This window comes from Rhinatrema bivittatum, chromosome 1 (assembly GCF_901001135.1).
Source record: "Rhinatrema bivittatum chromosome 1, aRhiBiv1.1, whole genome shotgun sequence".
NCBI lineage: Eukaryota > Metazoa > Chordata > Amphibia > Gymnophiona > Rhinatrematidae > Rhinatrema > Rhinatrema bivittatum.
Window position 1 is genome coordinate 482,037,949 of NC_042615.1, and position 24,863 is coordinate 482,062,811.

Sequence of the window (24,863 nt, forward strand, 5' to 3'; positions counted from 1 at the left end):
CGGAACAAAACGTGCACAACCAGACGCAATTGAGATGCGAGTACGCCGAGCCATGCACCATCTGGGAATGATGCAGGGATCTTACCTCTGCCCCGAAGAAGCCCCAGACCCTGAAAAGCACAGTATTGTATTCCTCAGCTACCCAAGTAAAGAGGCAGAAGTCGGCCGAAGACAAGACTAGCTCTCACTAGCTTTCTGCCCTTTTTTTTTTTAAGACTTTATTCACTGGCTGGAACACAGAGCTGTCCAACAAAAATAAAAAGAGGCAGCCCAAAAATCAAACCAGCTATGCTGAGCCAGCAGCTGCTAGAGCAGCCTCGTGAAAGGGAAGGATCTGAACCACCAGATTTGCCCCATCCACCATCTGCTGGAGACAGAGAAATACTGAGGAACTGCATGTGGCACAAGTGATTATGTAGCAGTGCTAATAAACTTTTCTCTGTCTCCATCTGCTGGCAGGGATGAAAAACCCAGGAGTCTGGACTGATCCTGATATGTACAGGGAAAGAAAGTTGTAAAATTTAGGATGAAGAACTTCTAAGTGCCATTAAACATTTTTTTAAAATCGTTTGCTTATTGTAAATGGTGTTTTCCAAAGATAGCAGGATGATTTAGCCATGCTGTCTAGGTGACGTCATCTGGGTGTCATGGAGCAGAGCTGTCTCTCTAAGCTCGTGACGTTCCTTCTTTTGCGGCTGCATGGCTCCTTCCCGTGCGAATCAAGTGTTTCTCCTCAGTTGATTATTAAGCAGATATATAATGGTATACAATGGCTGTCCAGGAAGATGGAAAGGGACTCATGGCTAAAATGATCCTGCCATCTATAGAAAACACAGTTTACGGTAAGCAAACTTGCTTTTTTTCTGTCGATAAGCAGGCTTATTTAGCTATGCTGTCTGGGAATCCCAAGCTGAAGGTTGCTTGTGTTAGGCTATCATCTCGTCACCACTAGCAACCTTTCGTTTGTGGACAGCCATTAATGCTTTTGGATGTTATGTAATACTGCTGACCCCAATGCACTTCCGCTGATTGTTGATATAGACAGTAATGTGATGTGAATGTATGAATAGATGGCTACGTCGCTGCTTTACAAATTTCCTGAATTGGAACATAAAGCAAGTGTGCTAATGAAGTCACTGTTGCTCTAAACTGATGTGCTTTAATTGGATTATGGAGCACTAGGGAATGTGATGCATAGCAAAACTAGATGCATTGAGTTATCTAATGTGACAGTGTTCTTTGGGTTAAAGGAGACAAAATGTTGGGAGGTAAGTCTGACTGCTGGAGCTCTCTTTTTGTAATATGCAAGGGCTCTCTTGCAGTCCAATGTGTGAAGTTCCCTTTCCCTTTTATTTGACTGAGGTTTAGGGAAGAAGGTAGGTATTGAAATTGTTTGGTTTAAGTGGAAGGTTGAAACCACTTTTGGTAAAAAAAAAAAAAAAAAAAGGATGGATGTATACGTAGTAAGACATTGTCATGATGGAACTGCAGGTACGGATAATTTATCACTAGAGCTTGGAATTCACTTACTCTCCTGGTCGATGTGACCACGACGAGGAAAAGTACCTTCCCACATGATGTGCTTCAAAGATGAGGACTCCATGGGTTCAAAAGGGATCCCCATTAGGCTTTCTACGACAATGTTTATGTCCCATGAAACTGGAGGTTTATGCACTGGCAGGTGAATGTGTAGCAAACCCTTCATAAATCTTGATATTAATGGATGAGAAGAGATTGAAGAACTCCTGTTTGTGGTGTGATAAGCCACTATAGCACTAAGGTGAACCTGTTTAGATGTCACTGCTAAGCCTGAGGTAGAAAGGAAGTGTAGGTACGTTAGTAAACTCTTCGGTGAGCAAGTGAAGGGATCAATGCTCGGCTGGCAGCACCAATTGGAATATTTCTTCCATTTGAAGGAGTAGTTCCTCCTGGTGGATGGTTTCCTGGCTGCTATTAACACATCTGTGATATGGGGCAGTAGTTCGAAGTGTCCTAGGACTTCCCACTCAATCTCCATGCTGTGAGTTGAAGAGAGGAGTGCATCAGGCAAATGAGTGTTCCGTTCTCGTGTATTAGAACCTTTGCGCTGTTTCCCAAAAACAGTAGTGGCTGAGTGGAAAGATGATAGGCAAACCACAGCTGTCTCAGCCACGCCAGAGCAATAAGTATCATTTCTGCTCTGTCCGATATATATTTCTGTATCATGTGAGATATATGCCTATCCTACAATTCTGCTAATATCAGGCTGTCAAGTAATCAGGAACGCATCCTGGGATATTCTTCGATTACTGGGAAGACTTGAACAAAAGGTTTCTAGCTTCATATTGTTTTCCACTGTGAAAAGATCTATGGAAGGAGCCCCCCAGCGATCGAATAGATCTTCTGCTATCCGCTGGTCTAGGGACCACTCTTGCAGGTGGAAGATACTGCTGAGTTTGTCTGCCTTGGTGTTAGTCAGTCCCGGCAGGTAAGATACCTGGAGGATTGTTTTGTTCTATTCTGCCCATTGTAAATCTGTACTGCCTCCTTACAGAGAGTCTTGGAATCTGACCCTCCTTCCTTGTTTATGTAGAACATGGCTACTTGGTTGTCCATGTGGATCAACACAGACTTCTCTTGAAGCACTGGTTGAAATGTATGCATTACATTTTTATGGCTCTTAGTTCTAAGAGATTTATCTGTAAGTGGCTTTCTGCTGGGGACCATAAGCCTTGAGTCTTCCAATGAAGGAGATGGGATCCCCAACCTTTTGTTGATGCATCTGTTGTGATTATTAATTGATGGGGAAAATTCCTGAATGGTGCTCCCATTGACAGTATCGAAGGTGTCAACCACCATTTGATGTCTCTTTTCATCGAGGTCATGATTCGAATTCTCTTTGACATTGGTTGATTTCTCTGATTCCATTGAAACTTTAATTCCCATTGTAATCACTTCGTGTGAAGCAGAGTATGTGGAACAACGTGTATCGCTGCTGCCATGTGTCTCAATAAGATTAGTAATTGGCTTACTGTAGTAATAGTCTGATGTTGAAGACTTCAGCACTGGGAATGCAGGGTTTGAGCCCTGTCTTGGGGCAAGAATGCCCTGCATAGTGGGGTGTGGATCCTTGCTCTGATGAACTGAATAATTTGTGAAGGATGCAGTTGGGATTTTTCATACTTTATGATCCATCCCAGATCCTCTAAGCATTGAATTGTTTCCTTCAGATGATTCTGCAATGTTTGTGGATTTGGAGACACAATTAGCCAGTCATCGAGATATGGGAATATTCTGATTCCTTGATTCTGTAAGTCAGCCACAACTACTACAAGACATTTTGTAAAGACTCTCGGGGCAGATGAGAGTCCAAAAGGGAGAGCTTTGTATTGGTAATGTTGGTTCCCAATTTGAAAACAAAGGTACTGCCATTAGGCTCTGTGGATGGGAATGTGAGCATATGCATCTTTTAGGTCCAGACAGCACATCCAATCGTTGGGTTGTAGAAAGGGGAGGACTGATATCAAAGACATCATTTTGAAGTTCTGTCGCTTGATGAACTTGTTGAGAGAACTAAGTCCAAGATGGGTCGGAGACCTCCTGACGTCTTGGGTATGAGGAAGTATTGGGAATAGTAGCCCTCGCCAACCTGCGAAGGTGGAAGAGGACGTATTGCTTGTTGGTTTAGTAGAGTTCTCGCTTCCTGATGAAAGATAGGAATGTGAGCTCGTGGGGGCTACTAGGTGTGGTAACGGGGGTTAGATGAGTGAAATCTAATCTGTAGCCCTGGGAGAAAGATGAAATTCTGCCCCCGACATGCTGTGGGGGTGTTGTGGCTGGCTCTTTTTCAAAAGCCCTGTTTTTAGGATTGTGACTTATATGTCTTCTGGGGTCTTTGATCCCTTGGGCGGTTCTTCTGCTGAGGCTGTTGACCCTGATGTCTTGGCTGTTGAAAGGCAGGTGACCGGTAGGGGTGGTAATAAAGCTGATAACTCCTATACGGTGTATGTTGGTAGAAGCTTTTTCTATATTGAGAATAACATTTCTTGGTGGAAAGCTGAGTCTCTCCTGGTGACGTTAAGGATTGTACTGCTACATTTTATTCTTTGATCTGAGACTTTCTCCAAATTTCTCATCAAAAAGGTTTTCGCCCTTACATGGCAAGTTCGCCAACTTCTCGTGGACGTCTTCTCGAATCCCACTTAAGCAAAGCCAAGCTAGGCGTCTGGCCGAAATAGAAGCTGCCGAGAATTGGGCCAACGTATTGAAAGCTTCATAAGTAGTTCTCAGGAGGTGTTGTAAGCCTTCTTGCAAGTCCGCCAATGGCTGAGGCGTCCCTGCATCTCCCTGCTCCATTGAGAGAAAGGGTCTCAGGTTTTGGATGCATTCATACAGATACTGTGTCATGTAAAACTGGTGTTGGTGAATGTGAGCATTTAACATGGAATTCTGAAATATCTTCCGCCCAAATTCATCCAGTAACCTGTTGTCCTTTCCAGGCGGTGTGTTGGAATGTAGCCTCGTCTTCTTTGCCTTTTGCATGGCTGACTCCACAACTACAGAGGCATGTGGGATTTGAACCATTTTGTATTTGAGGTCTAATTTTCTAGATGTTGCTACTATGGAATGAGGAGGATTCCTATACCTTATTCATCACTGAATCCAATAGGACATGCGAAGGGAGAGTGGCTGGTTTCTACGGTACCTCTAAGATTTTTAAGATGCCCATCGTCTCAGCCCTAGGGTCGGGAATCTTCTGGGTGTCTATCTTTAAGAGAGTTTCCACTTTCTCTAACAACTTTGAATAAGTTAGATCCTCAGGATGTGATGATGGCTGAGCCAGTTCTTCTGGAGGGTCCAAAGGGATGCCTGTTGGGCTTCCTGGCAAGGACACTGGTGACACTGAAGGACTGTCTGAATTTTGTGGACTGAGGTCCATCTTGGTAAGTGACAAAGGGTGATTGGAGAAAAGGGAACAATTTCCTCAAATTGAAGTGGAGAGCGAGGGGGAAACAGATACCAGCTGAGTAGGCAGGTTGGCAAAAAAAGGACTGCAAAATAGAGGTGATCTGCACCATCGTTTCCTCCACTGATGTTCCTGGCTTCTGCGTATGACTTCTGACAGGCAGCTTAACTTGTGATATTTCCAATGAGGAATGTGCGACAGAGCCCGGAGATGGCTGAGACTTGGATCTTTTCCTCCTCGGTGGGGGAATTGCCGCTTTCAGGATATTCTCCCCCGGTGTAATAGGTCTGGGTGCTAGAGGCTCCATCAGTGGGAGATGTGGTCTGTCCTGTAGAGATTCCTGTAAAAAAAGGAGGAATGGCTATGATGGTTTGGGGATATGAACGATATCAGAAACGGAATGTTTGATTTGATTTAAGAGAACGTTATTTTTGTTCAGCCAGGTTTTGGTGATGCAAAAAAAAATAAAAATGGCCGGGTTTAGCTCCTCAAGTAAATCGTTTATTTGAGGGATTTTTTTTTTTTTTTTTTAAATAGACTGCGCATTTAGAAGAAGCAGTGAGAGCATTAGATAGGGGGTTAGCTGCTGAGGAGTTGCTGCTTCTTGCGGGGTAGATGAGGTTAGAGTTTGTTTGCTGTTTGAATTCATAGAATCGCTTAAGGTTTCTGTGTGAGTCCTGTTCTATCATAGTAGTTGTGAGATGTTCCTGCACCATTTTCATTGTATTGTCAGAGCAGAGGAGCAGAAGAGAAAGGTAACTGTGTGCTCCTTCATGCACGCCTGATGTGAAGCCTGAAAAGGGGCATACTCCTTTGTCGCGCTCCTTCATGCACACGCCAAGAGTGCACGCCTCTCAGCGGAAGCCTGCTCTTGAGCGGTGCCGGGCTGTAGTGGGTAGTCTCAGGGCAAGCAGTGGGCGGGAACAGTCCTACAGGTGCCAAGTTGATGCCTCTTTCCGGGAGGGGGGGGGGAGCGCGTTTCTCTGGCGTCTGGCTGGTCTCCTCTTTCTGCCTCCTACCTGCTCGTCTTGATACTGCCCTCTGCTCCCGCTAGTCACATTGGGCAGGCTGCGCTCTCTGACTCACTTCCAGCATCCGCCCTTGAATGGTGCCAGGCTGTGATAGGCGGTCTCAGGGGCAGGCAGTGGGTGGGAACAGTCCTGCGGGTGAGTTTATTCCTCCTTCTCTGGCATCCGGCCGGCTTCCTCTTTCCGCCTCCTACCTGCTCCCGCCGGTCATGGTCATGTTGGGCAGGCTGTGCTCGCCTCTGTCTTTCCTCCGGCGTTCGTGCTTCACTCGAGCGCCAGGGGCTTTTGGTAACGTAGCACTGAAAAGTGCTGCTTTTTTTTTTTTTTTGAGGAAAAAATGGAGACACCCACTTCACACGTCCTCGCAGAGTGCGGAAAGAATGAAACTGAGGAGAAACAATTGATTCAAGTGGGAAGGAACTGCGCAGCCACAAAAGAATTCGAGATTAGAGAGACAGCTCCGCCCTGTGATGCCCGGAGGATGTCACCCAGATAGCATGGCTAAATAAGCCTGCTTATCGATGGGGGAAAAAAAACCCCCCAAAACTTTCTTCTGTTAAGGATATAAGAAAAGATTATCAATCTGTCAGATATTTTTACAGTACAAAGACAAGTTTACCAGCACAAAAGGACAGAATTTAGGGTTCCCACAAGGCTCTCTCTCTCATCTGAACATGCGAAGCCAGTCCGTGTTTTATTGCATGGCACCAATGGACTTAGTTCCAATATTTCCAAGAAAGCCAGGATTACAAATCCAGAGGCAATGAGGTACAGCCAGGATCAGCATCTCCCAATGACACATGAAATCTGTTTGTGACCGCCACAGACACACGCTGTCACATTCCTAAGCTGCAAATGAATCCCTCCCCAGGCAGCAACCCTAGCATGGAAACCGAACTACTCTTCTTGTAAGAAGACAGTGCTAACTCCTGGGCCATTGGGCTGACTCATATAAACATTTTCTCTTCATCTCTGTGCTCACTCAGTTGCCTCAAATTGACTGAAATCAAGTCTCAAATTAGAATACTTTGTATATTTAGAAAGTGGTTACTTTTACCTCCATTGCAGTGTTCTGGTAGATACTGGAAAGGCTGGTGTGGTGGGAGGAGCCCTGCTCAGATTCCTGTCCCCTCATTCCTCTTGACAGCGGGACATCACCTGCACAAGAGCAGCAGCCCTGTAAGGAGACTACAGCTGGACCAGAAAGATGGCAATACTAGCAAAAAAAGTCATGCCCTAGGCTAGTAAACATAGACAAAAGTAAATACAAGCTCAATATTTCAAAGAAGTGGGAATGGCAGGACCAGAGAGCAGAGACTGAGATGAATTTAAGGACTGACCTATTTTAAAATAGTTCACCCCCCCCCCTAGAGTCCAGGTGAAGAGAAGCTGGAACCATTCACCATAGGATCACATTGTGGCATCTTCTGACAGTGTTTACAAGTGTAAAAGCAGGCCTCGTTTAAAATATCAAAAGTGCAAGGGAAGTAAAGTAGAAAACGGAGTATCCTAAAACACTCAAGTGGAAGTGGAACAAGATGCAAAACGTAACTGTGGCACAGAAAAAGATCCTGCATATTGCATACATGCAGGACTTAAAATAACAATCCACAGCATTGTTTAAATGGGTTTGGTGAGTGGAGGGAGGGACCATAACTGGGACCCAGAGGTCCCTTTTGTTTTTTTGTTAACACTGATTGTTAGTGGCTGGTGGGGGGCCCATGTATGCTTAAATGCATCCCACCAGCTTTTTTTTTTTTTTTTTATATAGCTACACACACAATCTCCAATCCATTCAAATCTCTCAAGCATATTTATTACGGATACCCTGAAAACCAGACTGGAGAGTGTTGGGAAACACTAAAGGAATGCTCCTTTCCCTTTATCGCTTCCCTTCAGCAGCAGGAAGGTCCCTGATATAGAAAGACTAGAAAAAGACTTGAAACAAGATTTGTAAAAACCTTCTAAAGTACAAGAAAAATAGGTAATCAGTTTGCAGCTCAAAGGAACAGCCTGGGCACATATCGTACATACTGCACGCCAAACAACTTGGTTGTGACTTTGGATCACAATAGGCACGGCATCTATACACTTTGTACTTCACAGCAAAATCTGTACCATTTTGCTCCTAGCGCAGGGAAGGCTGCTTGGTTTTTCCTGCTGCGCACTGAAGGGAGCTTAACAGGCGTGAAATGTTCGTTTTTCTTTGTCAGTGCTCAACCATACTCTCAAAATGCCATTGAGGCTTATATGGAGCATGAGCAAAGAGCAAAGGCTGTTACTGTGAACGCAGATTTACCAAGTTGTATAAGCAAGAAGAGAAAAGAGCTGACTCCTTGCATGTTATACTAGAGATCAGGTAAGGAGCAGAAGTAGTGCATGCCTGCTGCGTATGCTGGCTTCCCGGTCTCCCCACTGCTGCTGCTGCTGCCCAGACTGGTGCTGCTCTGTCTGAGCTCGCTGGCGGGAGATCCCTGGATACTCTTCTTTGAAGGTGAATCATCTAGCATATGGTCTTCAAATCCAGCTGGAAAGCTGAAATCCCCCCGATGAGCATCCTCCTGTCAAACAGGGAAGCAAATATGTTTAGCATTTTTTTTCCCACATGGCTGGAGTTCAACCAAACATCAGGCCCGGCACTATGCAAACACATGTCTGTGTTACTTTAAAAAAATGGGGAAAAGCAGTGGTGCACCATCCTGTTTGAATTAACTCTCATTATATGTACAAGGCCTTCATACATCTTTATTTATTTATTTATAAAATTCTTATATACTGTCGTTCAGACAGGCCATCACAACAGTTTCCAAGCATAAAAGGCAATAAAAATACAGTTTAAATTCATATAGAAGACATCTAATAACTTATAAATGTAAAAATAAATTAAAATAAAGATATTACCCACTGAAATAGATTAAATTAATCAAATAAAAATAAAACAATAAAATATAACATAAAACATATGAAATCAGTGCAAAGTGTCTAATATTCACAGTACTTAAGTTTTGAGTCTAGTACTCTCAGTTGTAAAAGATAAGCTTCTTAGTAAGTATATAAAATATAATTAAAACAGTTCTCAATCACTCTCTTTAATCGCAATTCCGAAAAGCCAAGTTTTCAGTGGTACTCAGTAAAATTCCCATTCTATTATAGCTTTCCGTATCACTGCAGACATCGTGCCCACTTACTATACCACTTATAGTCAAATCCTTGTCTGTCCCATCCAAGACACAAGAGTAAGTGTGTGTCAAGAACCACACTAAAATGGTGCTGTGGGCAGCAGCAGCAGCTGCATCAGTAGAGGAGGAGGTTATTAGATATCTTTGCTTTGTCTTTAAGTGCATGAACAAACAGGCTCCAGAATACCTTCTACAACTCCTTCTCCCTTATGCACCCAGGAGAGAACCCAAATCTTCCCAACTGGCTCTGCTTTCCACCCAGCCTCTGCTAGACTGTCCTGCAGCAGACTTCGGGCCTTTAGCTGTTACACACCAAAGATCTGCAACATGCTTCCACTATCCCTCAGCTTGGAGCCCAGCTACTCACTCTCTTCAGGAAGGAAGTTGAAGCACACTTTTTAGCCAAGAATTCCCAATAGAGACTTCCTGTCCACCAACCTAGTTACCGCAAAATTATTCCCATTTCTAGAACAAAAGAACCTAACTACGAATCTGTCTTTAAATATATAGATCCTGTTGATCTACCACTATTGTAACCTACTTGAAATTTACCGTAATCTACTTTGAAGCCATTCATAGTAAAAAAAAAAACAGAATATCAAATGCCAATAGATAAAATAAAAGTATCTGAGACAGTCAGAGGAAACCCAAGGACCCAGCTAGACCATTCCCCTCAGGCATGGAGGCTTGCTCTATGCTGTGTAGTCCCTCATTTGCACAGACACACAATGAAATAAGAAGAAAATGCCCCTACTCGATCACAGTGTGAGAAGAACTAATTGCCTTTCATTTTCCAAGCTTGGCAGTGCAATAAACTGTAGGACTCCAGTCAGGGTCCCATCTCATATAGGAAAATTAGTTCTTACCACCTAATTTTCATTCCTGTAGAACACCAGATCAGTCCAGACTCCTGGGTTTTGCCTCCCTGCCAGCAGATGGAGACAGAGAAAGTTTCACTGACACTGTACATAACCCAATGTGCCACCTGCAGTCCCCTCAGTATTGACTTGTACCCAAGCCAAGATGACAGCAACAACCAAAAATTTCTAAGCAAGCTTCTACGCAAACTCGCTCCCCTCTGAGCGAGAAGGTGGTGAAGCTGCCCAAAAATACAACAGAAAACTTGTTTTTCAAATCTAACATAAGTGATCAGCATTGAAGACCTCCAACAACTCTGCACTATATATAAAGCAACAGTATGAGCGGCAGGCTCTCTGTCCAGTAAATGGGTGGGTCTCTGGACTGATCTGTGGTACTATAGGAACGAAAATTAGCAAGTAAGAACCAATTTTCCTTTCCCTGTACTTACCCAGATCAGACCAGACTCCTGGGATGCACTTAAGTTCCCCTTAACTCGGGTGGCTAAAGCACATGGAAGCCGGAGCCCCGTCATTCAAACGATAATGCCTAGCAAAAGTGGACAATGACTTCCCAGTAGTCACTCAGCAAATTTCATCTGGAGACACCTGATGTGACTCAGCGCAGGAAGTTGCCTGAGAATATATCAAGTGTGCCCCTAAACCCCGCCCCCCCCCCCCGGCAATGGGCACCCTTTAGAAATGCAAGTTGACTCAAACTTTCTTCAGCCACCCACAATTGTAGCCTTAGAAGACTTATTTCCCTTCTCAGGACCACTCCACAGTACAAAGAGGTGATATGATCTACAAAGAGGAGATGCGATCTATGGAAATCATAAGTGACCTTTAGATACCTCAATAATATATGCCTCCAATCTAAGAGCCTAAGCTCTCCTTCATGAGGCTTAGAGGAATCCAAATCCATAAAAGCTGGAAGCTCTACTGTCTAACTAAGATGGAACGCCAAGACTTTCTCAGGCAGAAAAGAAGGCACCATTTATTTATTTATTTTGGTTTTTTATATACCGGTCTTCTTGCATTAGATGCAAACCAAATCGGTTTACATTGAACAATTAAAACTTGCTTGAAAAAGCATTACATGTAACAAAGAACATCAAAACATGAAAACCTGTTGGAACAATAATAAAACACAGAGTTTGAATTGTTCATCTTTACCAGATGCCTTACAGGAAAAACAAAAAAAATGGATTAAAAATTAAAATTAAACAACATATGGAAGTAACAAGAGAAAATAGAGCATGGGAGCACTGAGTGAAAATTATTGAGAGAGGAAGAGGAGAGGAGAGGGAGGGGGAAAAAAACAGAGGGACCAGAAAGGTGGTTAAAAAAAAAAAAAAAAAAAAAGGAAGGATTAGAGGGAGGAAATTATAACAAGAAACAAACAAATCGAATTTGCCATGGTAAATCTACAGTAAGAAATCAGGGAAATGCTAGATTAAATAGATAAGTTTTCAGTTTTTTCTTGAAGGATTGATAGCAGGGATCCTGTCTAAGGTCTGGTGGAAGTGAATTCCAATGAGGGGGACCTGCCGTGGAAAAAGCTCTGTTACTTAGTGGAGTTTTGGCTTGAGGGACAAAAAGGGAGCCTTGATATGCTTTTCTTATTGGTCTCTTTGATTTGTTGGTGCGAAACTGAAAAGTAAGATCAATTGGGGCTAAGTTGTTTAAGGATTTATGTATAATGGTCATGGCTTTGTAGAGTACTCTGTATTTAATCGGAAGCCAGTGAAGCTTGAAGAGAATGGGTGTAATGTGGTCTCTCTTATTTGCGTTGGTCAGGATCCTGGCTGCTGAGTTCAGTAACAACTGTAGAGGCTTGATGGAGTTGGCTGGAAGACCAAGTAGCAAAGCGTTACAATAATCCACTTTGGAGAGTATGGTTGATTGAAGGACAAGGCGGAAATCGTGTGAATGCAAAAGGGGTTTTAGCCTTTTCAGAACTTGTAATTTGAAAAAGCATTCTTTAGTTGTGTTATTTACAAAACTTTTGAGGTTCAGGTGAGTGTCCAAAAGCACGCCTAGATCTCTTACATGGGAAGTGTTTTTGATGTTGTCCAGAATAGTTGCAGGAGGATTAGGATTAGAGGTCAAGTCTTTTTGTGTTTGATCAATTATAAAGTTAGATATCTCTCTAGGAATGAAGTTGTCATCCTGGGAGATGATGAGGTATTCCGTTTTTTGCTTGTTGATGACCAGGTTAAGTTTGGTAAGGAGCGAGCTGATTTCCTGAAAGCAATATTCCCAGAAAATTAAAGTGTTTTGAAGGGACTTCTTTATAGGGATGAGAATTTGTATGTCGTCTGCATATACAAAATGTTTGATTTTCAGTTTAGATAGCAGGAAGCAGAGGGGTAGAAGATAAATGTTGAAGAGGGTTGGGAAGAGGGAGGAGATACCCCCAAATCAGACATCTGTATGAAGGGATCTCAACACAACAGCACCTGGAGCTCCAAAATTCTCCTGGCTGAACAAATAGCAACCAAGAAAACCACTTTAAGAGTCAAGACTTTAACCATAGCTCTCTTTAGTGGTTCAAACATAGCCTCACACAATTCTCTAAGGACTATATTCAGATTCCTAGATGGACATATGTTCCGCACCTGAGGACACAAATTCTTAGCTCTCTGAAGAAACCATAGAACATCCATATACACGGACAGAGGATACCCTTGCACCTTACACTGGAGACAACCCAATGTCGCTACCTGGACACTCAGAGTTAAAAGCTAGTTCCTTAACCAGAACCTTTCTGTAGAAAAGCCAAAATATGCAACACTGTAGCCTGAACAGAATGAGGCTGCATGCCGTCAACAGCAGACCAGGACTCGAAGATCCTCCAAATTCTCATACGTCAAGGATGTAGAAGGTCTAAATAACCGCTTTGGAATATCCCCTCCATCTCAGTTATCTCCTCTCAGAAGTGAAGCCGCAAGACAGAAGTGAGCCGCCCAACCCAAAAATATTGGGCCCTAGTGGAAAACAGTTGACTGATGTCAGAACCTTAGGGGCCAGTCTATGGCCATGTTGATCAGGTATGGAAAGCATGGTTGATGTGGCCAATTTGGAGCAACCAGGATCACGTTGCCTGGATGTTTCTCTATCCACCGTAATCTCTTGTCCACCAGAGACCACGGGAGGGAAGACAAAGAAGAATCCCTCAAGTCCACAGCAGCACTAGAGCTCCGATTCCTTTGTACTGTGTTCTGTTCAACGGCTGTAAAACCGCAACGCCTTGGTGTTCTCTTTGGTTGGGATATCCTCATCTTCCGAGAATGAGACACATCGCTGCCTCAGACGGCTCCCATTCCCCAGGGTCTAACTTTCTCCGACTGATAAAATCCGCCTGAATGTAGTTCGCTCTGGCGATGTGAGTCACTGCCAGCTGCTTCATGTGCTGTTCTGCCCAGACAATCAACTCCCAGGCCTCTTGAGCCACTGCCTGATTCTTGGTTCCGCCTTGACAGTTGATGTAGTCCACTGTCTGACAGGATCCGCACTGGAAGGCTGCGTAACCTTGGCAGACAGGCAAGCAACGCAAAATGCACTGTTCTTGTCTCTAACCGACCCCTGTTTCGACCACTGGCCCTGCGCCAACTGATCTTGCCACACGGCACTCCATCCAGAGAGGTTTGCATGGTGGTGACTATTACCCAATTCAGAACCTCTAGTTCTGCACCACGCTCGAGACTGGTGTGAAAAGCACCATGAAAGTCTGTCCTTGGCTTCCCCCCCCTAACGGACGAGGAAGATGAAACTCTTCCATTAACGGATTCCAGTGGGAGAAGAGCCCCCTGCATAGGCCGTATATGTGTGAATGCCCAATGCATTAATTCCAATATCTATGCCATAGAACCCAGACCTATAAATATTCCCAGACCCTGGGCACCAAAAGCTCTAGCAGAAGCCTAATCTGACTCTGCACTTTCAGCGATCGCTCCGTGAGAAACACTCTCTCCACCAGTGTGTTGAACTGAGCTCCCAAATTCTCCAAAGTTTGTAAGAGGACTAAATGGCTTGTTGCTAGGTTCACCACCTATCCTAGAGACTTCAAGCGCATTGGTACCTATTGTACTGATTGTCGACAGAGGTCATTTGATTTTGCATGAATAAGCCAGATACGGACACACCAACACACCCTTCCTTTTGCAATGTGGATGCCCCCACCACCTTCACTCTTGGTAAAAGTACATGGAGCTGTCGCCAGCTGAAGGGAAGGGCTCGAAACTGAAAATGTTCCTTTAGGACTATAAACCTCAGGAATCTCTAGTGCTCTGGCCTGATGGCTATGTGCAGATATGCCTCTATCAAGGAAAGAGTTGCCAAGGACTATGCCGTGTAGTGCTGCTATGACGGATCTCAGAGTTGGACCTCAGAGTTTCCATGTAGAAAAAAGGGAACCTTGAGAACTGCATTTATCTTCTTTAAATCCAGTATGCTTAACTTAAAATTGACCTCCAGCCACACTAAGTGTGGTCAGGGTCTGAGCCAACAAACTCAGCAAGACATCTCTCTTAAAAAGAAGAAAAATCTGAGCAGAATCCAAAGCGGCTCTCAATCATTGAAATTTCTCCCTATTCTAGAAGTGAGAAATCCAATTCCCATTGGAATCCTCCAATGATTCATGATCCACACCCACCTGGAACATTACCAGGGACAGCCTCCCTGTGGCATTTACCCACTGTGACTGACAAATGGAAGGCACAAGCACGTGATCCCTACACAGTAGGTTGCTTTGCCTTTGCTAGGCACCCCTGCAGAAAGGTCTGCAGGCCCTGGAAACATTCCCCGCAGGAGGAGGAGAATGGATCTATACCTGAGTCCATAGGCCCAACCTTGCTCTCTCCAACTTCCCTCAAGGAAGCTTCTGCTCTCAGGAACAAGGGAGGAGAACTGACCATTGCCTTGCCTCGCCTCGCCTCCCCCTCCAGAGACACCATAGGCCAAGGGGATGTCTCAACATGGGCAAAAGTGTAGTAGTCAAATCGCTTTGAGCATCTAAACAGCACTTATACAAATGGAGAGAGAGTGAGGACTGAACTGCTATCAGACGGCAAGCCTGTCTGATAGCTTCTCATTCCCATAATCACTTTCTTTCTCTCTCTCACACACACTCACCAGTCTCTCACTCCCATGTTCTCTTTCAGATATACAGGCTTCTCCCTCCCATGATGTGTCTCACACACACCCAGGTTTCTCACTCCCATGCTCACTCTTCATATGCACAGGCTTCTCATTCCCATAATCATTTTATTTCTCTCTCTCTCACACACACACACGTCACCTGATCTCGCTCATGCATACACACACACAGGCTTCCCACTCCCATGTTCTCTTTCAGATATACAGGCTTCTCCCTCCCATTCTGTGTCTCACACACACACAGGTTTCTCACTCTCATGCTCACTCTTCACATGCACAGGCTTCTCATTCCCATAATCACTTTATTTCTCTCTCTCTCACACACACACACACACACCAGTCACCTGATCTCACTCATGCATACACACACACACAGGCTTCCCACTCCCAAGTTCTCTTTCAGATATACAGGCTTCTCCCTCCCATGCTGTCTCACACACACCCAGGTTTCTCACTCTCATGCTCACTCTCTTCACATGCACAGGCTTCTCATTCCCATAATCACTTTCTCTCTGTTACACACACACCAGTCTCTCTCATTTCCATGCTCACTCTCCACGTGCACAGGCTTCTCATTCCCTGAATCACATTCTCTCACATTCACACACACCAGTCTTTTTCTCTCACACACACCGTCACCTTACCAAGCAGTCTCTCTCTCTCTCTCATGCATGCACACTCACCCAGGTTTCTCACTCCCATGCTTTTTTTCACCCCCACAACACCAGGCTTCTTACGCCCATGCTTTTCCACATACCCAGACTCCTCACTTCCATGCTTTTTCTCTCTCACACACACACAAATCAGTCACCTCCCTGACTAATGTCTCACACTCTCACATACACATCAGTCATCTCCCTGAGCAATCACTTTCATTGTCTCTCACATATACACACACACATCAGCTCTCTGACCAGTCAATCACACACAGGCTGGCTGGCTGCTTCTCTCTCTTTCTCTCACTCACTTCCTCTCCCCTCCCCCGGAGCACAAATGGGCGCTGCAGCAGCCCCCGCAGGCCAAGAAGGAAGAATCCCATCGGCCGCGGGAGGCTCATGCTGCTGTCTCCTTTCTCGATTACCGGCTGCTTCAATTGCTTGGGGACCGACGCTGCAGCCGCCGCTGCTACTTTATCACGCGGCACGGCTCTTTCTCCTTCCCGTGCACCGCTCCGTGTATCACTTCCTGTTCCGGATCACGGGGGGGGGGGGGGGGGGGGCAGGCATGAGAAGAAGAAAAGGCCCAGCCGCGGGTGCCACAGCTTCTTCTAGCACTGCTGCCATTCCCACTGGGCTTGAACGTGCCGACAGCCCGGCGGCAACAGCAGCGGGAGAGACCGGGAGCGCGTGACACACCTGCCGGTGCTTGGCGGCGCCGCAGACCGGCAAAAAACTCCCATGGCCTGGTCCCAGTCTGCGGACCGGTGGTTGGGGACCCCTGATGTACAGTGTCAGTGAAACTTTCTCTGTCTCCATCTGCTGTCAGGGAGGCAAAACCCAGGAGTCTGGACTGATCTGGGTACGTACAGAGATCACATTATCATTAAGTGATCACCACATCACTGCCTGTCCCTATGCTCAGCATTGGACTGCAAACTGTTGGGTAGGGATACTGTATCCATGCAAGTTAGCTTGCCCATTACAGGGTACACACCGACGGCAACAGGAGAGTATTGGATATCAAGCCATTCTGCTTGTTTTTATTGTGCATTTTATGAAGGGAAATCTCATCCTACTGCATTCTTTCACACTACACATGTTTTTCTCTTTTCACTTAAGACTAGCCAGCTGTTTGCATCAGAAGTGGATATGGATCGAACTGCTGGAAGGCTTAAGTGAACAATAAGCAAGAGAGAAGTTTAAGCAGAGAAAATACATTCACAAGTTTCTTGGGGGGGGGGGGGGGGAGGGACATTCACTTCCCTTATAAGCAACATTTCTATATCTGCCTTCTAAGAAAAAAAAATCTCTTGTTCAAGTTGTGCAAATTAAAATAAGCAGCAGCCGTGCATAGTCTGGACTGTGTACCAAGCAGCAGCATCTAAAAATACTTGGTTATCTCTAGTAAAAGAAACACAATAAATTAAACGATACCAAACGTAAAACCCCACATTGTGTAGCAGAGGGCTGGTATGCAACATGCCACCTGTTCTAAAAGGAACATTTCAATTTAAAAAGAAAAAGAAACCATCTTCAGCACACATTCTTGTTTTGCTGTCACGTTCTCGCCATCTTTACCGCCTTCAAAACAAAAGCAAGGTTCTTGAGGGCGAAAACTCTGTCCATGAGGTTAGCAGGGACAGAAGCAGAGAAATCCTTCCCATTATTAATATTCTTTTTCAAAAAGCATATGACCATTCGTAACAATTACTATCTTTTTTGAGCAGCGACACCAGCCTGCCCACTCCTCATCCCCAGCCTTACAAGAAAACTCCTCCCAACCCCAGCAGAAACATTTGCACTTTGCTTTACTTAATGCACATGCTCACACTTGCCTCTTCGTCTGAGTAGTTGTAGGCAGATGCCATGGCACCCCACATCTTGCTCGCGACGTTGGCTGCCTGCTTCATGCCGGATTTCAACACGTCCATTTTGGGTCCAGACAATAAATTGTCCAGCTTAATCCCAGAGAAGGTTGTCACCACCGATCCCAAGGAGCTGTGGGGTGAGGAGCGGACCAGCGCTGTCAGAGACGAGGAGCGCTCTTTATGGGCCTGAAAGAAGTGTGGCTGCTTCGGGTGTCCGACGAAGGTCTTGGACCTGGAAACGGATGAAGTCTTCTGGTCTTCCGTTTGTTCCGGCACCGATTGGACAGAGTCTGAGGGCAAGCTCGTTCTCCTCTCACGGGCTGACTCAGGTGCTTCCCCAGCCTCTGGCTTGTGCAGCTCCATGCTGGAGGACTTACTCCCCAAGGGGCTTTTTAGGTTCATGTAGCTCTCAATTTCATCAGCCAGGTTCCGGGCCACCACTGGTGACACCTTCTTCTCTTCAGGCATGGGAGGTTCTGGTTGCATGTTCTCAGAGGCCAGGAGTGACAGGGGATCCAAGCCAGCTTCCACACCCTCCCTTTCCACAACCTTAGCTGTGCCATACAAGCTGCTCCTCTGACTCGTTTGCTCTTTGGGATCCACGCTGGCATCGTGGTGGGATGGACCACCAGCCAGTTGGGTGGAAGCATTCTCTGCTTTCATAGTTCTAACTGTGCTTTCTTCCTCTCCTTCTGCAGCAGTGATCTGCTCATGTAGCTCTTCTGGCACTGGAGGTGGTCTGCGATACACGTCACAAGCCCCATTACTGGCATGAGTCCTACCACCACTGCCAGCCCGAGAAGCCCATTCTTCCCCCGTGCCACCGAAGGTCAGGGATTTATCGACATGAGGAGGTGGTGGCGTCTTGGTGGTGGACAGTGCTGCTGTGAGGATCTTGGCATCCGCTCCCATCATCATGGCGACTTCATCGGAAGCCAGGTCCAGGCTCCCTTTCTTCAGCAGCATGCCTGCCCGGCTCTCTGCACTGAAACTGCAGCTTCGCTCTGAGAACACCTTCTGCCTCTTCTGGCTTCTCTCACTCCCCTTTACGTTAGAAAGGTCGCTAGAGAACTCCTGCTCCTCACATGAGTCTTGAGTAGAATAGAATGGGACAGACCCACTTCCTGGAAAGAGAAGAAAGTACACAGCATCAAGAGAGCTCCATTCCTGAATGTCTCTGTCAGTGACCTTTAACAGGAGGTAGTGGGAGTCCCAGCTTTAAAATCACCAAAAGCCAAAAGTACTGGTAAGGGGGGGGGGGGGGAGGAGAAGGAGGGAGAAGCACCACTTAAAACCAGGGCTGAAAAAAATATCCTAAAAACATAAGTGCCAGATACAAATTTTCCTTATCCTTGATCTACATTCCCCACATTTGTTGCTCATTTTTTTTCTTTTTCCTCCCCCTGTCTCTTCATTCTTCCAGCTTTTTCTACATACAATTCAGTGGCAGAGGCTTGCTCAAGGTTACAGCAGCAATTCCCCCTCCCTGTGGTATGGCAATGGCATCTCCTCCTGGGCTATCTGCTCCTGTTAGGCTGTGGACTGCATCAGGCATCAAACTTTGGGTGTCAGGGTACCCCAGCTTACAATGATTACATGTTTGGGGGGGAGTGGGGGTGGAGGAGTACTTATACATAGTAAGTAAACTGCTAAACATTTCTGAAATAGGGCCTCATTTTTAATTATGACAAGAGTTTTGTTGCTAGAGATGTAAGAGTCTGTTTATGCAATAAAATCCCAGACCTGTAGGCCTCAATGGTGGAGGTGGTTTTGGATATCGTTACTGAGACCTCATTCACAGAGCCTCATGATTGGGATACAGCCATCCCAGGCTATAACTTGATGAGGATAGACAAGGGAGAGGAGTAGCTCTTTATGTCAAAAACAGTATCTAAGCAACTGAAATGCAAGGAATGTGGGGTAGGGAAGAAGCATTACGGGCTGTCAAAAAAAAAAAAGGGAGGATGGTGCTTCCATTTACATCTGTGTGGTCTACAGGCCTCCGACTCAAAACAGAAGAACTGGACAGAGATCTGATCAAAGACATCCAAAAGGTGGGAAAAAGAAGGGAGAAGTGTTGCTCATTGGAGATTTTAATCTGCTGGATGTGGATTGGAGAATCCCTTCTGCGGAATCTACAAGAAGTAGAGAGATAGTGAATGCCCTTCAATGGGTTCTGCTCAAACAAACTGTAATGGAACCCACGAGGGAGGGTGTGATACTCAACCTACTACTCACTAATGGGAATAATGTCTCTAATGTCCAGGTAGGTGCCCACCTGAGCACCAATGATCAGACTGTATGGCTTGATATCGCAAATATGATACAGAGAGGTCACACAAAGACTTAAGTTTTTTTTGAATTTCAAAAATACATACTTTGTCAAAATGGGGATGTTCCTGGAGGAAGAACTAGAAGACTGGGAGATAAAGGATGAAATGGAACAGCAATGGGCCACATTAGAAGGAGCTATTATAAAGGCAACAAATCTACCCATTAGAAAAGTAAACAAAAGTAAGAGGGGGGAAAAAAAACCGAACTGGTTCTCAAAGGAGATGGCTGAAAAAATTCAGGCAAAAAGAAAAGCATTCAAGAAGTATAAAGTATCCCTCCCCCCCCCCCAAAAAAAAAAAGAGGAACACAGTTAAGAATACCTGGTGAAACTGAGAAAGACAAAGAAAGAAATCAGGAATGCAAAAGGTCAAGCGAAAGAAAGGATTACCAAAGAGGTAAAAAGAGGTGACAAAACATTTTTCAGATATATCAGAGAAAAAAAAAAGGGAGGACCGAATGGTATAGTGAAACTGAAAAGTAACAGGGAGCAATGTGTGGTGAGAGACGAAGAAATGGCAGAAATGCTAGAAAACACTTCAGTTCAATGTTCAGTAAAGATGACCCTGGAGAGTGAACATTGTTGGTTGACAAGACAGTAGATGGGAGTGGGGTGGACAAAACTCCGTATACAGAAGAGAAAGTATGGGAAGAGCTAGGAAAACAAAGTGAACAAGGCCATGAGGCCTGATGAGGTACATCCAAGGATACTGAGGGAGCTCAGAGATGTGCTGGCAGGTCCGCTGAAAGACCTGTTCAACAGGTCATTGGATTCGGGAGTGGTGCTGCATGACCAGAGAAGAGCGGTGGTGGTCCTGCTACAAAGAGTGGTAGCAGAGAGGAGGCTGGAAACTACAGGCCAGTTAGCCTCACCTCTGTGGTGGGAAAATAATGAAGTCTCTGCTAAAGGAAAAGATAATGAACCATCTACAATCCGGTGGGTTGCTGAACCCGAGACAGCACGGATTCACCAGGGGAAGGTCCTGTCAAACAAATCTAATTGATTTGAATGGGTGACTAGAAAATTAGATCAAGGAAGAACGCTCGATGTGATTTACTTGGATTTCAGCAAAGCTTTTGATACAGTCCCGCAAAGGAGGCTTGTGAATAAAATGAGAAACTTGGGAGTCTGCACCAGGTGGTGGAGTGGATTACAAACTGGTCGACTGACAGGAGACAGCACGCAATGGTAAATAGATCTTACTCTGAAGAGAGAACCATGTTAAGTGGAGTGCCACAGGGATCAGTTCTGGGTCCAGCTCTGTTCAATATCTTTTGTGAGTGACATTGCAGAAGGGATAGAAGGTAAAGTCTGTCTATTTGCAGATGATACTAAGATCTGCAACAGAGTGGATACGCCTGAAGTAGAGAATGAAAAGTGATTTAAGAAAGCTTGAAGACTGGTAGAGGATTTGGCAGCTGGGATTCAATGACAAGAAGTGCAGAGTCATGCATCTGGAGTGTAGTAATCCAAAGGAGTTGAATATGATGAGGGGTGAAAGGTTAATGTTCATGGACTGGGAGAGGGACCTTGGGGTGATAGTGACTGGTGATCAGAAGGCGTTGAAGCAATGTGACAAGGCGATAGATAAAGCCAGAAGAATGCTGGGCTGCACAGAGAGAGGAATGGCCAGTAAGAAAAAGGAGATAATACCCTTGTACAGGTCCTTGGTGAGGCCTCACCTGAAATACTGTGTTCAGTTCAGAAGATTATATCTCAAAAAGGACAGACAGAGGGACAAGGGCAGTCCAGAGAAGGCCAACCAAAATGGTGTGAGGTCTGTATTGGAAGACTTATGAGGAGAGACTGAAGGATCTCAATATGTTTACCCTAGAAGAGAGGAGGTGTAGGGGAGATAGGATACAGACCTTCAGATACCTGAAATGTTTTAATGATGCACAAACTTCAAACCTTTGCCATTGGAAAACAGATAGTAGAACTATGGGGCATGAAATGAAACTCCAGGGGGGAGGACTCAGGACCAACAAAAGGAAATACATCTTCACGGAGAGGGTGGTAGATGCCTGGAATGCCCTTCCAGAAGAGGTAGTGAGGACAAAAACAGTAAACAAATGAAAAAGGCATGGGATAAACACTGTGGATCCCTACAGGTAGAGCATGTAAATAAAGAAAGGGGTTCATGGGGTAACCTGATGGAGCGACAGTTACTACCCTTAACCAATTAGCTTTCTTGATTTTGACACAATTGCAACATCGCTCTCCGCTTCAACGGTGGGGGGTGAAAGAGGAATTGGATTCAGATGACAGCTAACACTGGGCCCTGACTTTTACAGACATTAGAGAAAAAGTGAATGTCTACTTCTACAGTCAAGTCAAAAAGCAAAACATTTATGCAGCATTGTCTGACTTATCAAGGCTGCTCACCCTGTAAAAAATGTTGCTAGTAGAATTGCCACTCTTAATATAAGGCTTAGGGTTAACCTGTATGGAGCGGTAGTTACTACCCTTATCGGAAACATGAGGTATCCTGAACGGAGCAGCAGTTACTATCATTAGAAACTTGCTGGGCAGACTGGATGGACTATTTGGTATTTTTCTGCCATCATTACTATGCTTTATAATTGTTTGTTTTACCTCTCCCCAATGAACGCAAGTTAGTAGAGGTTAGACCCATGGGCATGCTTCGCTGCAATGGCTGGCATGTTCTTCTCAGTTTCAGAGCATCATAAAAACACAATGGGAAAAGACAACTATATGACCTATCCATTCTGCCCATCCACCCCTCAGCAGAATGCTGCTGTCCATTCTATCCTACGGGCGATACAGTACAGTGCTCTCCGGCGGAGCGCACTGTTACCCCGCGATTGGACGCGCTAGCTTTACCCCTTATTCAGTAAGGGGTAATAGCGCGTCCAAAACCTAATAGCGCCCGCAACATGCAAATGCATGTTGATGGCCCTATTAGTTATTCCCGTGCGATACAGAAAGTAGAACGTGCAGCCAAGCCGCACATTTTACTTTCAGAAAGGTAGGCGCTAATTTCTCCCGGCACCGGGAAAGTGCACAGAAAAAGCAGTAAAAACTGCTTTTCTGTGCACCCTCCGACTTCATATCATGGCGATATTAAGTCTGAGGTCCCAAAAGTTAAAAAAAAGTAAAAAAAAAAAATAGAAAAAAAAATTTTGAAATAGGCCCGCAGCTCGCGGGTCGAAAACCGGACCCTCAATTTTGCCGGCGTCTGGTTTCCGAACCTGTGGCTGTCAGCGGGCTCGAGAACCAACGCCGGCAAAATTGAGCATCGGCTGTCAAACCCACTGACAGCCGCCGCTCCTGTCAAAAGAGAGGCGCTAGTGTCCCTAGCACCTCTTTTTACCGCCGGCCCTAATTAAAATACTGAATCGCGCGCACAGGAGAGTGGCCTGTGCGCGCACTGGGAGAGCGGGCGTTCACCCGCTCTCCCGCGTTTTTACTGTATCGGCCTGCTAATCTGTAAACATACTTGCCATCACAATGCATGAAATGAGTTCAACAAAATAAACATAAAAGCTCAAACAGCTGCTGTGAAAGTGCTGAATTAAAAAAAAGATTACATTTCTCTGCCTGTTCCAACCACAGACAGAGGCTGAAGTTCCCAAATTTACTTTAATTCTTGTTTTGTGGTGCAGCGGCAGCGAAGTCTCTTTTGCTTCAATGCATAAATGTCAGCCATCACCACTGCCCAGCCCTTCCTGTCAAGGGAGCTGAACAGTATATGTGCCGCATCCAGAACTACAGCCACCTTACATGCACGGGAAGCAGCCCTTATCAACGGCAGGCAACCTGTGGCCAGCCCCCACATCTGTCAACAGTAACATGCTGCAGGGCCATTTACTGCTCTAATACAGCCAAGCACAGTCATTTCATATCACAAGAACCTGCCAATGAAAAGCAAAAAAATGTAGGCCGTTTGCTAGTATATACTGTACTCTGAAGACAACGCTCCTTCCAGTGAAAACATACAGCCCCCAATAAAAAAAGATTTAAATGCCCTCTTCCCCACAGGTCTCTCATAAAACACTTTCTATATTAGATGTCGCAATTAAGCTAATTGAGAAGCTGCCATCAGCGTTTAAGAGCACATTACTCTCTCTTACATATCAAAAATCTTTTGTAATTTTTCCTTAAGTTTTTTTCTTCTTGAAGTGTTATAAAAAATATTTTGTTTCTGGGGAAAAAAAAAATGTTTCAGCTCTTAGATTAACTGACACTTGTCTGGATCAGTCTTTCCACCTCTTATTTTTTAAATTACATATCAGCACAGCTGCAAACTGAGCTCTTCAATCATGTCAAATGTTGGGAGAACTCCAAGATCTTGTTAACTGCTTTCAATTTTAGTTTTATTTTGCTGTTTAATTATGTCCATCTGCTTTGAGTATATTGATGAAAAAATGGTTTATAAGCTGGGGGGGGGAGGGGGGAAATCGATAAAATAAAATCCAACCTGTGCAGAACTGAAGACGCCCAGCTCCGGTATAAATAATGGATACGACCCTTTGTGCCGGAATAGTGGGGCACCAGCAGTCACGGCACGGATGGCAACCCATCCGACAGTACCGCCCTCAGCCACAAACGCCTTCCACTCACCACTGCTGTTCTTCCTGCCCATGCTGTCAAAGATGCCAGAGGGAACTTTCACGATGCTGCTGCCCCACATGGGAGACTCTGGAGAGCTTTGTGCTTCTGGGCCGCCCGGCAGCTTCTCACGGGCGTCCTCGGCACACGCACCTGCAAGAATCACCAGCAACAAATAAAATCAACCAACCGGGAGGTTAAACGCCAAGTATCCCCAAACCTCAATGCACAACCTGGATCGTTAATACCCTTAACAAGTTTTT

General features: G+C 45.1%; 1 protein-coding gene across 3 annotated transcripts in view; it reads right to left on the reverse strand.

The window, feature by feature from the left end:
• The window catches only part of DENND4C (DENN domain containing 4C), a 233,808-nt gene that overhangs the window by 58,419 nt on the left and 150,526 nt on the right, over window positions 1-24,863 (reverse strand). For all 3 annotated transcript variants that reach the window (XM_029607079.1, XM_029607072.1, XM_029607087.1), the window contains 4 exons: window positions 24,613-24,753; window positions 17,664-18,820; window positions 8,357-8,534; window positions 7,031-7,131 (listed from right to left, as the gene is read on the reverse strand). In XM_029607079.1, coding sequence (XP_029462939.1) covers window positions 7,031-7,131; window positions 8,357-8,534; window positions 17,664-18,820; window positions 24,613-24,753 — 1,577 coding nt within the window. The remainder of the gene's footprint in view (window positions 1-7,030; window positions 7,132-8,356; window positions 8,535-17,663; window positions 18,821-24,612; window positions 24,754-24,863) is intronic.